Genomic DNA, 17,443 nt, shown 5'->3' on the forward strand with positions numbered 1-17,443 from the left:
TGGCTGTACAGTAGATGCTAAAGAGAACTCTGCAAGTCAAAAGGAAAGGACAATAGACAATAGATCAAAACCACATGAAAAAAATGAAGATCTCCAATAAGGGTAATGATATGGGTAAATATAAATGCCAGTACTATTGTATTTATGATTTGTAACTCCACTTTTTACTTCCTATAGTATCTAAAAGACAAATACATAAAATAATATATCAGTAATTGGGGACTCACAATGTATAAACATGTAATTTGTGAAAAAAACTACGGAAAGGTGAGGGGACAGAGGGGTATTGGAACATTGTTTATGCTATTGAAGTTAAGTTGGTATTAAAGTAAACAAGACTTTTGATTGAGGATGTAAAATTTAAGCCCCAAGGTAACCACAGTGAAAATACTGGAAAAATATGCACAGAAAGAAATCAGAAGGAATTCTCAAGGGTTCACTACAAAACATCAACTAAACATAAAAATAAGCAGTAATGGAAGAATTGAGGACAAAAAAAGGTGTAAGATACACAAAAATCAAAGAGCAAGATGGCAATAGAAAGTCCTGCATTATCAGTAGTTATTTTAAATGTAAATGGATTATTAAACTCAGTCAAAAGACCAAGATTGGCAGAATGGATAAAAAAGCATGACTCAATTTATGTTGTTTACAAGAGACTCACCTTAAATTCAAAGATACAAATAGATTGAAAGTGAAAGGATGGAAAAGATATTTCATGCAATAGAAAATAACCAAAAAGAGAGTGGGAGTGGCTATAGACTATCAGACAAAATAGACTTTAAGTCAAAAACTGTTAGATGGGCCCTACATATTAATAAATGGGTCAATTCATCAAGAAAATAGAACACTTATAAACATACATGCACCATACAACACATCCCCAATATATGAAGCAAACACTGACAGACTTGAGGGGACATATAGATGGTTCTATATTAATAGTAGGACTCTTCAATAGGCCACTTTCAATAATGGTTAAAACAACTGGACATAAGTTCAATAAGGAAATAGAGGACTTAAGCAGTATCATAAGTCAACTAGGCCTAATAGACATCTATAGAATATTTCATTCAACAACAGCAGAATACACATTTTTCTCAAGTGTACATGGATCATTCTCTAGGCTAGACCATGTGTTAGGCTGCAAAAAAAGCCTTAATAAATTCAAAAAGATTAAAATCATATGAAGTACCTTCTCCAACCAAAATGGAATGAAGCCATAGACAATGACAGAGGGAGAATGAAAAGTTCACAAATACATGGAAATTAAACAATACAGTCTTAAAAACCAACGGGCCAAAGAAGAAATCATAAAGGAAATTAGTAAATATTGAGGTGAATGAAAACAAGAACACAACATACCAAAACTTACTTGGTGTATCAAAGGCATTGCTCAGAGAGAGATTTATACGTCTAAATACTTACATTAAAAAAGAAGTTCAAATCAATAACCTAGCCTCACCCCTGGAGCAACTAGAAAAAGAGCAAATCAAACCCAAAGTGAGTAGAAAAAAGAAATAATGATTAGAGCAGAAATAAATGTAATAGAGAATAGAAAAATAACAAAGGGAATCAATGAAACCAAAAGTTGGTTCTTTGAAAAGATCAATAAGATTAACAAATCTTTAGCTAGATGGTCAAAGAAAAAAAGAGAAAGGAAACAACAGAAATTAGAAATGAAAGGGGGGACATTACTACTTACCTCACAGAAATAAAAGGATAACAAGGATATCATGGACAGTTGTTTGCCTATAAATTAGATAATGTAGATGAAAAGAAAAATTTCTAGAAATACACAAATTACCTAAACTAACTCAATGCAAAACAGAATATCTCAACAGACCAATATCAGGAGATTAAATCAGTCATCAAAAAGCTCCCAAAAAAGAAAATCCAGGATTAGATAGCTACCCTGGTGAATTCTACCAAACATTACAAGAAGCACTATCACTAAGCTGCTCAAACCCTTCCAAAAAATTGAAGAGGAGGGAAAATTTCCCAATTTTCTCTATGAGGCCAGCATCACCCTGATACCAAAGCTAGATAAAGATACCACAGAATAGAAAATTATAGATCAACATTGCTTCTGCATAAAGATATAAAAATCCTCAACAAAATACAAGAAAACTGATTGCAACAGCACATTAAAAGGATTATACAATGCAAAAATCCTCAACAAAATACCAGGGAACCAAATTCACAGCACATTAAAAGGATTATACACCATGATCAAGCAGGATTATCCCAGGAATGCAAGGCTGGTTCAACAGAAGAAAATCAATCAAGGTAATTCATTACACTAATAGAATGGAAGAAAAAAAAAATACATGAATAACTGATATGGTGGAACTGTAACCCGTAACATCCTTTGAAATTTGCTCTACAACTACTTGTTAAATTGTACTTTGAAAGTTCTCACCTTTCTGTATATATTTCATAATTCACAATAAGGAAATAACTGAAATAACCCATAACATTCTTTGAAATTTGCTTTCTAACTACTTGTTAAATCATACTTTGAAAGCTATCACTGTTACATATATATGTTAAATTTCACAATAAAAAATGTATTGAAAAACACACATTTTCATCTCAATTGACACAGAAAAAGCATTTGACAAAATATACCACCCTTTCTCAGTAAAACCTTTCATAAAACTTGGAATAGTTGGGACTTCCTAAACATGATAAAAGGCATATATGAAAACCCACAGCTAACATCATACTAAATGGTAAAAGATTGAAAGCTTTCCCCCTAAGATCAGAAACAGGACTATAATGCCTGCTATTACAGTATATAGTCAAAATTTTACTGGAACCACTAGCCACTAAATTAGGCAAGAAAAAGAAATAAAAGGCACACAAATTGGAGAAGAAGTAAAGCTATCCCAATTCTCAGGTGACATGATGCTACATATAGAAAATCCTCAAGAATTCACTACAAAACTACTAGAACTAATAAATGATTTCAGAAAAGTGGTGGGGTACAAGATCACTATACAAAAACAGTAGAGTGTTACACCAGTAAGGAACAATTCAAAAAGGAAATCAAGACAACAGTTTCACTTAAAATGATTTACAGATTTAATGCAATCCTAATAAAAATTGTAACAGACTTTACATAAATAGAAAACCTAATCATCAAATTCATATGGTAGGTCAAGGGACCCCGAATAGCTAAAACAATCTAGAAAAAGTAGAACAAAGTTGGAGGACTCAATGCTTAATTTCAAAACTTATTACAAAGCTACAGTAGTCAAAATACTGTGGTGCTGGCACAAAGACAGATACACAGAGCAATGGAATAGAATTGAGAGAACAGAAAAAATCCTGGGGCCAAATGACTTTTGACAGGGATGCCAAGTCTCTTCAACAAATGGTGCTGGAAAAACTATATATCTTCATGCAAGAGAACAAAAGTGGACTCCATCTTTCACATCATATACAAAAATTAACTCAAAATGGATCACTGCCCTAAATATAAGATTGAAAACAGTAAAACTTAGAAAAAAACATAGAGAAATGTCTTCAGGCCCTTGTGTTAGGCCATGGTTTCTTAGATTTTACACCAAAAGCATAAACAACAAAATTAAAAATAGATAAAAATTAGATTCCATCAAATTAAAAAACTTTTATGCATCAAAGGACATTATCAAAAAAATGAAAAGACGACCAACAGAATGAGAGAAAGCATTTGAAAACCATGTATTTAATAAGGGTTTAATTCCAAGAATATAAAAAGAACTCCTACAATTCAACAACAAAAAGACAAAGAGAAACAATTTAAAAATGGGCAAAGGACTTGAAAAGACATTTCTCCAAAGAAGATATACAAATGGCCAATAAACACATGAAAAGATGCTCAACATCATTAGCTCTTAGGGAAAGGCAAATCAAAATCACAATGAGATACCATTTCAAACCCATAAAATGGTTATATTTTAAAAATGGAAAATAATAAATGCTGATAAGGATATGGAGAAATAGGAACTTGGAACATTGCTGGTGGAAATGAAAAATGGTGCAGCCGCTGTGGAAAACAGTTTGGCGGTTCCTCAGAAAGTTAAGAATAGAATTACCATATGATCTGGTGATCCCACTTCTAAGTATATACCCAATAAAACTGAAAGCAGGGACTTGGACAGATATTTGTACAGCAATTCATAGCAGCATTATTCACATAGCCAGAAAATGGAAGCAACCCAAACATCTATCAATAAATGCATGGGTAAACAAAATGTGATATATACATACAATGGAGGATTACTCAGCCTTAAAAAGGAATGAAGTTCTGATTCATGCTACAACATAGATGAACCTTGAAGACACCATGTTGAGTAAAATAAACGAGACACAAAGAGACAGATATTGTATGATTTCACTTACATGAAATAACTAGAATATGCAAAGTCATAGACAGAAAATAGAGTACAGGTTACTAGGGGTGGGGAACAAGGGTGAACACGGAGTTAATGCATAATGGGTGAAGGGTTTCTGTTTGGAGTGATGAGAACAGTCTGGTAATGGATGGTATGAGGGTGGTGCAATATGGTGAATGTGATTAGTGTCACTGACTTGTGTGCTCGGGAATGGTTGAGATGGAAATTTCTATGTTGTACTTTTGTTTCCACAAGTGAAAAAAAAAAAATGAGAGACACCAAAGAGACAATGAGAATTAAATGCAATACATGATCCTGGGGCTAGATCTAATAATGGAGGGGACATTTGAAAATACTGGAATATAGACTGTAAACTTTATATTAATGTTAAATTTCTTAAACTTGATAACTGTGCTGAAAGTGGTTAATAAGTGAATATCCTTGTTCTTAGGGAATATACAAGGAAGTATAAAGCATTCAAAGAGTATGAAATACACAACCTACTGTAAATGTTTAGTAGATTGACAGATGGATAGATAGAAGGTACTCAAGAAAATAAAAAGTCTCTTTAGAAACAATACAAAAAAAGTCAATAAAACTGGATTATACCAAATTTATGTATCAGGTGAATGTGAAATTGATGCCACTGGTTACTAAAGGGTATAAAACCCTTTAAATAAGTTTTTTTTAATTAAACTTGTTCACAAAATTATACTGAATTTTAGAAACAAAATTAATTTAGCAAACATTCAGAAAAAGTTTTCCTAAAACGTTCCATCTAGGGTCGATAATTTTGTTAACAGGATCCTTGTGTGAGAATTATATAAATTTTAAATTTTTTCATCACTGAAAGAAGCAAGGTGGTATCTGATTCAATAATTTGGTTAAGAATTTGCAAAGAAGAAGAATGGAACAAAGAAAAATAATGAAACTGGGAAAAATTCTGTTTCATATAGCATGAAAGAACAATTCTTCATTGAAAAAAATCATCACAAAATCATTACTGCTAAAATGATCACCAAAGTGCACCCCAAATTTCAACTGCAAACTATTAAAAGTAATCATCAACCAGGAAACTTATTCAAAATGATAAACATTTTATGAAAAAACAAATAAGATGGCTAATAAAAAAAACTGAAAAGGGTAGACTCTGTTTCCTAATAATTCATTTACTATTTCTATATCCCATAAACTCTCATAATCTGTGTCAGAACAGTTTTAATATAATATCCATGCAGCCAATATTAATTATCTTCCATACCATACAATGAGAAGAGATTTTAACGTTAACACCCTAGAACACATAAAGGGTGTAAATTCTAGTAGGATCAAAAAGCCAAGATAAAAATGGTTACCTATTCGAATAGTAGCTTTTCCTTTTCGACCACTTCCCAGAATTATAGTTCTCTTTTTCTGTCGAGCAGTTTTGGGTGGTTCCTTTACTGATGGAGAAGTTATCCAGTGGTACTGAAAAAGAGATAATAAATACTAGAATTTAAGTAACAGGAAATTTATGAAGGTTTGACCTTAACTGGAAAGTATCAAGATATTTTAAGGGACTATAAAGTTTACAACCTGCATTTCTGGGACCCCAAATTAAAGATCCACGTAATATTTTCAAAAACAGAAAAGCCAATTGATTTGACTGGAAACTGAATTTAAGATAGCAGAAAAGTGCCTTGACAATTTTCTTTCATTTTTAAAAAGAGAAGAAAAACAGGTAATTAAAGAGAAATTCTTCCTAGAAGACTAAAACATGTTATACCTCAGACTTAGCACTCCTTCCATTCTGGAGAACTTTTTTGATAACTGCTTTCATCACAGAAAGATCTAAAGTAAAATAAAAATTGAAATTATAGTAATTGTTTTCGGTGAGTGACTATTCCCATTTAAAATCAAAAGCCAACTAATTTTTGCTTTTTCATAAAATTAAAACATCCACTTTACATTACTTTAATTACATACCCATTTTCCTCTTTGAGTATTCTAACTTCTTCCTCAAAAACATAACATGAAAGTATATCACCTTGCATACTACCCCAAATGGCTACTATTCTGGTGGTAGCAAAGATCAAATCTACATACTTTGGACCTAAAGTAGGGTTCAGATTCCAGTGGATAGAAAGCCAAGGGCCTGAGTGCTCCCAGACATGTAGCTACCTAATGGGGGATCTCAAACTTAATATAGCCAAACCAAAGTACTGATACACCCTCAAAGTGGCTCCTTCCTTCAGCCTCCTCCTTCTCAGTAAATGGTACCACCCAGTTGCACACATAATCATGTAGGAATTATTTTATTACCATATCCTTCATATCTCACATCTAATCCATCTCCAAGTCTTATGAGCTGCACCCTCAAAACATAACCTGAACTCAACAACTTTCCACTACCTCCAATCCTCCACTCTAAGCCACAACCATCTTTCACTTGGATCACTTTGATAGTGTTCAAACTGGTCTCCCTGTTGCCCTTCTTATCCCCGCTATGGTCTATTCTCTATACCAGTATTTGGATCATGTCTTTTGCAGCTCACTTAGAATAACACAAGTCCTTGGCCTGGCCTTTGAGGCCCCTAGCTAGCCTTCTGACCTCATTACCTCCCAGCTCTTCCTCACTAGTACTCCAGCCATGGTGGCTTCCTGGCTTTCCCTTAAATACTGCACCCACCTGCCACCTACATGCCTGTGCACACGTTGGTTCCTCACCTGGAATGTACTTAGCCCACAGCATCCAGGGCTTGCTTCTTCTCTTCACTCAGGTCTCTGCTCAAGTCATTTCTCCAGTGAAGCTTTCCCCTGACAAACCTATTTAATATAGTCTAACCTGCCTCCTCCTATCTCCTTACTTTGTTTATTTGCACTTCCTACTATCTAAAAATTATATTACTTATTTGTTTACTCATGTATATTTGAACTCCTACACTAGAAGGTAAGTTCCATAAAGGCAAGGTTTGTCTATCTGGGTTCACTGAGATATTCCTAATGCCTAAACCAGTGTCTACTACACAGAAAGTATTAAAGAAATGCTTCTTGAATTAATAAATGAATGAAATGCTCTTTCCAAGAATTCAGAGGTTCCCTGAGAAGGAAATTATGCTCTTGGTGGTTAGCAGACTTATTATCTAGGTTCACCTCTATGCAGAGTAGCAGCCAAGAGCAATTTACAAGTATAACCCATTTTAATCAGTAAATTATCTGCTGACAACGTAAAGGGAAGTGCAAGATTAGAAAAGCATAGGATTAGGAGGGTAAACACATTAAGTGTTAAAATTTGCCAATACATGATCAAATTCTTTTTGTTTTGCCACTTGTTAACGAAAAAAAATATGGTGACATACCAACTAGTGGATTTTTTCTTATATCCAGAACGACCAGAGTTCTATTGGTTTCAAGGGCCTCTAGTAAAGCATTTGCTCCTTCATTGGTGAGACCACACTGCTGCAGGTCGAGTGCTTGTGATGAAAAGACAAAAGGTCACTTGCTAGCACCAGGCAGATTTAGCATAAAGAAAGCTCTCACTTATACACATGTGGAAGATTCCTGCACAAGACTAATCCTGGTAAGGGTTTAATGTTGGCTATTGAAAAAATAAAAACATATGCAGATACACAATCCAATATCCAATAAAAAAACTCTTCTTCAATGTACCATGATTATTCTCCCTTTGGTACCCATAAATCCCCCACATGCAACTTTTATAAGTCTAAAAACACAATAAAAGCTATTGGCAAAAAAAGATTTTTAAAATCCTAACAGGCAAGAATATAAAATATAAAAAATGCAATTTTTTCAATTTTAGAAGTTGGTTACCTCTAAGCCATAAATCTTCACTAAGACATTCTGCAAAAGCACTTGCGCCCAGGTCACCAATGAGTGTATTGCAATTGAAAGTGATGCGCCTTAAGCCAGCCATACAGTCAAGATCAGGTCTCCTATAACGAAGACTCTCAGCCCAGGTTTCTTCATGCCTTCGCATGGTCTGGTACTTCAAAAATTAAACAGGATGAAATTAAGGTGCTTGAAAAAGGAGACAGGGTATACTTACTAAGTACGGTTTATCATGGCAAAGATTTACACACACATACCAAGAATATATGGCAGAAGAGTCAACATGAGAGATTAAACAGTACATTCTGGGTTAGGAGTCAAGTGACCCAGATGCCATTAATTAGTGATGTGACCCTAGCCACTGGGCGACCAGTAGCTGATGAGTTGTGAAAACTCTGGCAGCTCAATTACCTTCTATGATTTTATTTTCCCTACCTGCCAAGTCAGGGAATTGGCTCTAAATCCTACCATTGCTGAGGCTCTAAATTCTATTGTTCTGTCCTCCAGTGGTCTCTATACATTTTTGATTGGGTACCCCACAAGTGAACAGTTTTTGAACATATATTTAATTTATTAATAAATCATATACATGAAGTTCTGTCTGGATATTTTATGTACATGATAAATCACATAGAAACAATAGATATTTTAAAAATAATACAAAGATAAATATAAATAGAGGTTCTAATATTTTGTTCTCCTAACCCAACAGACCTTGTGTACTTCTCAGGGTATGCAATGCAACTTTAGAGGCCTGAGACATGCAAATCCAGTTTGATATGCCTTAGGAAATTTATGGCTTGATTTTAACCACTGGCATCATTTTAAAGACATATTATAAACAATTATCATTATTCATAAAGTAAATTTTGGTAATAGGGAAAACTGACTTTAAAAGAAAAGAATTCCATTACATACTTGAGCAACAAGACTCAAAGTACCTATGACATTCTAAAAGGAATATTGTCAGTGTCATTTGTTCTATTATGAATAAATGTCTAAAAACAGTAAGCAGAAATAAAAGTAAACACTTATATAGTACTTATAATGTACCAGGCACTATTTTATGCAAATTACTTCATTTCCAACTCATAACAATCCATGAAGTAGGTTTCCTTATTATACACATTTTACAGATGAGAAAACTGAGATGCAGAGAGGTTAAGTAATTTGACCATGGTCACCAGTTACTAAGTGGGAGAGCTGAGATTTGAACCTAGGCCATGGGGCTCCAGAAACCATGCTCTTGACCAATATCTGTACCAGGGGTCAAGAGCCTTCCTCTGTAAAGGTCCAAAGTGTAAATATTTTCAATTTTGCAGGCCATACAATTTCTGTTACAAGTACTGAATTCTGCCCATGTAACACAAAAGCAACCACAGTTACTATGCAAACAAATGGGTATGATTGTGTTCTAAAAAAAACTTTATTTAAAAAAACAGAATGTGAGCTGGATTTGCCCCACAGACCACAGTTTATCTACCCGATTTGTAACATTAAACTCTTAAAAATGCTTCATGCCAAAATATTAATTATTAAGTAATTTCAGGGCTAAAGATAGTAGTTATAACCATGGAAAAGTTGTTGTCAGGGCATGATTTAAAATTATAAAGTTATCAATCTATTTCTTATCAATGTAAAAACTGTATTTACAAAATGTTAGTTTAGAGATTTTTATTGGTTTATAAGTTATAGCAGTTAACAATAAACATTGAATCATTTAAATCAAATGAGATTGGAATAGCATATTTATTCACAGTGCCAAAATAAAAGTTATCCATGGCTAAAAATACATAAAAGTAGTGTTAATCATGCATTCCTTATTTAATCTCTAAGATTAAACCACTAATTTTATTAAATGGTAGAACACTAAACTGAAAACTGGTCACATTCTTTCAACAAAACTAATACTGCAATCACCGTATGTTATCAAAAGACAAAAATAATTGCCATCTTGTATCAAAATACTAATGTGCTTCAATCACTTTAATAGTTTTCATCAAAGTTTAAACATATAATCACCTTTAAGATCTTGGCCATGTGATCTGCTCCCTGCCATGTCAGATTACACCCTGTGAAGTTTACAGTCTTAAGAGTGATAGAGTTCTTTATACCTTGACAAATAACTGAAAGGAAAAAAAAAACACCCACAAATTAAGATGAAGAGCCTATACAACCAGGTCAATCTTGAATTATTCACTCTTCTCATGTCTAAACTCTCTAGTTTATAGCTGATACAGCTATAAATCTACAAATCTCCCAGGCAACTGATGGATTCATGCATTCTAAAATATGTCACTAACAAAGTGTTATTCCCATTTACAACATTAGTATAATTCCATTTAGATTCTAAAATGGAATACACTGAATATTACCAACTTTATTCCCAACCAACCAGTTAAGCACCCTATACCTTTTGAGACAAATGAAGGAATAAAAAATCCCCCCCAACATAAGAATCTTTCTATTTTAATTTCCAATGACATATCTTGATTTCCATTATCAATCAACAATTTAAGTGTCAACTATAAGCCCAGAATTTTATTAGGTTCTATGAAATAGCCTAGAGCAATGTAAGAAAGAGAACCTCAAACTCTCCGTTCCTGCAAATTGAAATGCAGGATTCCTATGACTCCTGATCACTATTCCACTCAGTAAACACACTTGTAAAAAAGCATTAACGTACTTCAATCACATAATATGTTTTCATGAAAGTTTAAACATAATCAAGATCCGCATCAAGAGTCACCTTCTATGTGATTGTTTCCATGACTCCTCAAAAGTTTGCTGGCCTGTGATATTCTCCCATAGTACTCCGAATATATTTTTTATTTTAGTACATACCACAGCGCATTATAAGTACACTTGTATATATGTGCATTTTCATAAGAAGTTTTAATGACTGAGGAATAATGGTGATTTTTTTCTTTGTATCTTCTTACTGCCTCCTCCCATAAATATTTGTTCAAAGGGGACATTAACAGTAAAAACAAACACAAAAATCAGAGACTACCAAATAGTATATATTTGTGTGATATGTGGCTTAACGCAATCTTGAACAAAATTAGTTCAGAAAAATGAAAATCTTGGTTAAGTGAAATCTGACCAAGGTTTAGACAGGCACAGGAGACAATCTGGACAACAGAAGAAAAAGGTACACACAGGAAGTGACATAGCACAGTGAATCATGAGACCAGTCTAATGGGATGAGAATTAAAATTTAAACTCACTTTCTAAACCTCCATCTCCAATTGGACAATTTGCGAGAGACAGGTGCACCAAAGAGGCCGATTTGTTCAATCCCTACACAATGGGGGGAAATTTTTTATTGAGTTTTTTTCTCCCCAAAAGCAGATCTTAAATGCTTTCAGGACACCTCAAAAAGCTTACCTTGGCTAAAGCAGTTAAATCTCTCTCTCTCAGAACTAGTCCATTTAATTCCAGGTTCTTCAAAATACCTGATGCACTTAAACAGCTTTTAAGAGCTTTACATAACTGGAAGGTCACATCTTTGGATCTAACTGCAGGAATGCGACTTCTGCAAACTTTATTTCTCTCAGAACCTAAAGCAAAATATTTTTGTAAAATTAGTGACTGTGTTCATACATTTATTCATTTATTCAATATCAAGAAGCATCTGCTCTGTGCGAGGCATAGCATGCCCTTAAAGTGCTTTGTAAGGAAGGACTCGTGTAACTCAAAACTTCAACATGACAGGTAAATACAAACTATGTACGTGACATTCTTATGGAAGCAAAGTCATCAAACTCAAGCAATGGCTTCAAGATAACGCTGAATTTGAACCTAGAGAGAAGAGGATGACTATGTGGAGAAGGAGGGGAGGGTGCATTAACAGGAGACCAGTGTGTGCAAAGGTACCCAGGCCTGACACCTGCCAGAACTGTAAATACTGCAGTTGGGTATGGCTAAAGCCCGGGGAGTGAGTCAAGGAATAGTCAGAATTACAATAAGAGGTAGGACGAAGCTAGACTGAGAGGGAGGATGGCTTCTATCTCACAGGTGACAAGGATCAGGGGTGCCCCTGGCCTGAAAAAAAGTGCGACTCCTGGCAGACCAATTAAAACAGAGAAAAACTAGAAAAATGCACCTGCTTCAGACAGATCAATTAGGAAAAGCACCTCTTCCTTAGGGCCAAGAGGCCCCCCAAGGCTTGGCTACACAGCTTGGATTTTAGCTCCCACCTTCATCCTCTTCAGCTGGGTGCCTGTGTGCAGAGGACAAGCTGTATTATCAATCGCACTGGTCCTGATAAGGACAAGTTGTTTTGAGTACATTAGGCTTTTATTTTAGAAAGATCACTCGGGCTGAAGTAGGCAGATGAACAGTGAGAAACAGCTTGGCGTAACAAAAATGAGTTAGCTTTTGCGATAGTCCTGGCAAAACCTACTTAAGGATGAACAAACAATATTCCAGAGGTGAAAATCTATATACTAGACTCACTGGAGGTGGGAGATAAAAATATAAATTTGAAGAGAAATGGCCCCTCTTACAGTCAATGTAAATATAAAATATTAGGCAACATCAAGTACACTAGCATGACTCTAACAAGAATTAACTTTGCAGTGTGATTGTGATAAAGTCACTGAAATCTGTGCATCTGCTGCTTCATCTGAAAATAAAAGGTGACAGAAATTGTTGCTAAACTCCCTTCCAATTTTAATTTTTTTTTATTTCTAAGTTATAACTTCAGTTAAGTGAAGTCCCTTCAGAGTACAGAACAGTTCCTACACCAGAATTAGACGCAGAGAATAACCTCACTGTGCCGGTTTGAATGTATTGTGTCCCCCAAATGCCATTATCTTTGTGGTCTTGTGTGGGGCAGACGTTTTGGTGATGGTTGGATTTGCTGGGAATGTGCCCCACCCAGCTGTGGGCAATGATTCTGATGAGACGTTCTCATGGAGGCGTGGCCCCGCCCATTCAGGGTGGGCCCTTATCGGTGGAGCTATATAAATGAGCTGACTGGGGGGGGGAAGAAAGAGAGTGCAGCTGGGAGTGATGTTTTGAAGAGAAGCAAGCTTGCTATAAAGGAATGTCCTGGGAGAAAGCCATTTTGAGGGCGGAGCTTTGGAGCAGACGCCAGCTGCCTTCCTAGCTAACAGAGGTTTTCCGGACACCACTGGCGGTCCCCCGGTGAAGGTACCCGATTGCTGAGGTGTTACCTTGGATGCTTTGTGGCCTTAAGACTGTAACTGTGTAGTGAAATATACCCCCGTTTTATAAAAGCCTGTCCATCTCTGGTGTTTTGCATTCTGCAGCATTAGCAAACTAAGACAGAGAAATGTGCTTAACTGTCAGTGGTGCAACCCCCAGAGCCTAGACGAGGGCCAAGAACATGACAGGCATTCAGTTTATTGGTTAAATGAACAATCATTTTCTCTCCTAGATCTGCCTACCCTGCCTCTTGGCTGACTCCTTCCTCTCAGCTTATGAATGTACTCAAGTCCATACACTTCAGATGCATAATTTTCTGGACCTTCTTTGTGGGTAGTTCCTCCCAAGCCTTCAAACACCTGGCCTTCATAAGACCCAAATCTGTATTTTGGGCCCAGATTCCTTCCAAGCTCCAGATCTGCCTAGCAGACATGTCTGCATGCCCCACAGGCCAGATGAACACTTTTAAAGATGAACTAAGATCCTCTCCCACTCCCAATCCATTTTTGTTGTGCTCTGTATCACAGCAAAAGGTACTGCTCTGAACTGTCACCCAAGCAAGGCACCTGGGAATTCTGCCTCGTGTCTCTTACTGACCTCCCTCTTCTAACAGGTTCACAAGACCTATCCATTCTCTTTGATATCTGAAATCCAGTCCTTCCTCACCATCCCTATACCTTAATTAGAGCCTTTAGATGACAGAATTCAACCTACTTCCAATCTACTGCCCTCCATAGGGAGGCTGGGCTGAGTTTTTGAATCAGAAGTCCATTTCATCACTCCTGCAGCTTAAAAGTCCTGCAGGGGTTCCCTGCAGCCACCAAGAAAAAATCCTAAGGCCATGGCAGGACAAACAAGGCCTTCACTGTTTGGCCCCCCACCAGGTTTCAACACTCAAATCTCAGATCTTCTCAAACCCTGAGCTCTAGTCCAGTTCCTTGCTTTTGCCATATTGTCTCAAATTCCCAAGACTTTTACACAAGTTGCTCTCACCTGTCATCAGGCTACTTTCTACACATCCTTCAAAAACAGCTCAGATGGCACTTCCTCCAAGAAGCCTTCCATGAACCTCCCCCCTCCAAATTCTTTGTTTTTCTTAGAGCAAAGTGTCTCACTTCTACCTAGCACTGACAAAGTGCATGTGTTTACTTTCCTGCTTCAGGGGCTGTGTCTCCAGTGCAGTGCTTGGTGAGCTCATTAAAGTGCCAGAATACTTCACAAACATAAGCTCCTTTAATCCTAAGAACTGCCGGATAGAGTTGTTTTTCATGCCATTTTATGAATGTGGGAATTGTAGTTCAAAAAGAATAAGTAACTTGCTCAGGTCATACAGGGTGTAAATCCTGGAATTCAAACCCTAGCCTGTCTCCAACACCTGTGCTCTTTCCACTATATCATGCTACTAATTAAAAAAAAAAAGAAAGAAAGAAAGAAAAAAATTAACATAAATCTGTCCTGATAGAAAAAAAATCAAGAAAGAGGCTGGGATGTATAATTTCCTTATCGCTTTGTTCCTTGTCAGACAAAGTCATTCAAAAAATAGTTTTACATTTGTCCAATGCATAACGATGTCCCAAATTCTGTACTAAGTGCTGTGTACAAGCATTAACTTCGTGAATCCCTGGGTCGTGTTAGCAAGCTACGCTACATAGAAGAAAATCGAGGCTTAGACATTTGATCGCTCAGAGTCCCCCAGCTGGGATGGGTTCTAGGCCGTAGAACCCGTCCACCGCACACACGCCGGAAGACGGACACCCAGGGCGCGAACCCTTTTCGCGGCTAGTTCAGAGGGAGGAACGCAGCACCGACACAAGGGGCACTGGCAGCGGGAACTACAAACCTGTTTCCCCAAGCCACGGTTGGAAGTAGCTCTTTATAGAGATCAAGGGCAGATCTTTATTAACCTTGAGGGAGCTCAGGAGCGGCGCCCAGTCCACGACGCGGAGGCGGTCAGCGTTGAAGTCCAGCACGCCCTGCCGCAGGCAGGCGCGCACGGCGGGCAGCGGCACCGAGTCCTGCAGCGCGCACAGGTACTCATAGTGCGAGAAGAAGTCGGCCGCGCTGTCGCGGCGCAGCTTCACCGAGTCAATCATGCCGAGGGGGGCGGGCTCCGGGGTGGCCCCTGCCGCGGAGACGACGCCCGCACCCAGCTAGGAGCCCCGGGCTCGCCGCCCGCCACCACCCGGTGCCCGCGGCCAGGCCACCTGCGGCGCCACGCCGTTCGAAAGAGGAGACTCTCGATTCGAAGAAGCAGGGCCCCAGCCCAAGCTAGTCCGGCCCCTCGACGCCGCGCTCCCGCGCCAACTCCCGCCTCGCGGCCCTGGCCGTTGGCGCCCACCTCGTTGTTCTTCCGGCGGAGGATACGGTTCAATCTGGCTGGTGGGGGCCCGCCGCGGTTGGCGCGCGGAGACGTCAGTGCGCTGGCCATTGCGTCTGCACGCAGGCCACGCCCTTTGGGAGGGCCGGAGCCCTAGAAGGTGCGGCGGCTTATTAGACCATAAGGCGGGTGGTTGCAGTGATTTTGGGGTTTGCAAAAAGCGCTTGCTAATGTATCAAGATACAAATGAGATGTGGGCGTAACAATACAGTGGTTTTAGTCTAAGCCCTGAGAATTGTGTTCTTTTGTTTGCAGTTCTCGGACAGAGAGTAAATTCAATAAAGAAGGGATGTATGAACAACTGCTTCAGTGTTCACTATTGTCCATTAAATCCTTTATTTTTGAGTTAATTTCTGCAATTATTCTCAAGTTCTAGCTAACTCACACGGTTGCTGCCAAATTATGAAGTGTTCTCTGAATTGCGGACATTATTTTGAATACTGTAACTATTGTGTTTAGTAACAACCCCAGTCTGACCATGAAAAAAACGAAACAAAACAAAAAAACCAGCAGTCATGCACAATAAATCTACCAGTCCTCTTCACAACTGTACAGATAATCAAACACAAGGAAAGTTGTGTTTGAGTAGGATGGAGTGGCAGTGAAGACTTGCAGTGTTAGTACTCTAAATTTCTGATGTTTAGAAGTTTTAAAAGAATGCATTTATATTTTGTGCCTTCTGGCTCCTGATGTGCTTGCAATCCCAACAGCCAGCCTCTAACTCCCCTTTGCTAGGCTGCTCTCAGGCTACCAGAAATGGGTTTGCCGGTGGCTTGGAGAGCCAGGAGTGGCCGGTCACTTGTGACGCACACCTCCTTCCCTACCAGCTTTTAATTAGTAACAGAGGGCAGGGATATAAGGGCTCAAACGCTTAACCATTGCGCAATGCGAAGGTATACTTTTTGCTGTCTCTATATCTCCCTGGAGATTCAACCTAATTACATTGATTTCAGGGTGCTTTATTTGAAGTTGCACCCTTTTACTGGCCGCCTTCCATTCTACATCCCCTGGATTTTCTTGGAACACTTCCTTCTCTCAGGGTCTGCTTCCTCCAAGTCACCCATATAATTTCAAAAATTAAAACAATAACAAAAAACAAAACGAACACACACACAAAAAAAAACAGTGCATATTGGAGAATGAGGTAATTGACCTCAAACTTTTAAACCTAAAAGTTTCTAAATTTAGGTGAAGAAATGTCCAGGCACAGCTCCATAATGTACCAGGCCCACCAGACAATCAAAATGTAGGGCCCCTTGTTCAAAATGCAGAAAAGAGTGGGGTTAAAGGAACTAAATTATACAACATTTTCTTTCTTCTGAAGTCTCTTGACTTGTCATTATATATATATTTTTTATCTACTATTGATTGTCTTTCAAAGTAATGAAAAATTAAAATTTTACATTAGTCTGAATTTTCCCATTCATCCTTATATTGTGTAATGCCAGTTTTAAACGCAAACATAAGAGCTTCTTATTTGTATGAGAAATCTCCAAAATTACATAATTCATATTCTGTACCTCGCATATGCATATGTATTTCATTCTTACCAGAACAGAAGTGCTGCACAAAACCAACTCAGTTTTTTTTAAAAAATATTTATAAAGATTCTAATAGTTTTTATTACAATGGTGCAAGGTAGTATTTCATCCAACACTCACCAAAAAAAGAATCATCTTTT

General features: G+C 37.5%; 1 protein-coding gene across 2 annotated transcripts in view; it reads right to left on the minus strand.

The window, feature by feature from the left end:
• The window catches only part of LOC119505513 (centrosomal protein of 78 kDa-like), a 36,683-nt gene extending 20,919 nt beyond the window's left edge, over positions 1-15,764 (minus strand). For both annotated transcript variants that reach the window (XM_037798329.1, XM_037798328.1), the window contains exons 1-8: positions 15,226-15,764; positions 11,601-11,773; positions 11,441-11,513; positions 10,233-10,336; positions 8,193-8,367; positions 7,721-7,834; positions 6,148-6,212; positions 5,738-5,849 (exon numbers count right to left, since the gene is read on the minus strand). In XM_037798329.1, the coding sequence (XP_037654257.1) occupies positions 5,738-5,849; positions 6,148-6,212; positions 7,721-7,834; positions 8,193-8,367; positions 10,233-10,336; positions 11,441-11,513; positions 11,601-11,773; positions 15,226-15,478 (1,069 nt within the window). In that variant the 5' untranslated portion in view covers positions 15,479-15,764. The remainder of the gene's footprint in view (positions 1-5,737; positions 5,850-6,147; positions 6,213-7,720; positions 7,835-8,192; positions 8,368-10,232; positions 10,337-11,440; positions 11,514-11,600; positions 11,774-15,225) is intronic.
• Between the last annotated feature and the right edge of the window lie 1,679 nt (positions 15,765-17,443).

Source organism: Choloepus didactylus, chromosome 10 (assembly GCF_015220235.1).
Source record: "Choloepus didactylus isolate mChoDid1 chromosome 10, mChoDid1.pri, whole genome shotgun sequence".
In the NCBI taxonomy this organism is placed as follows: Eukaryota; Metazoa; Chordata; class Mammalia; order Pilosa; family Megalonychidae; genus Choloepus; species Choloepus didactylus.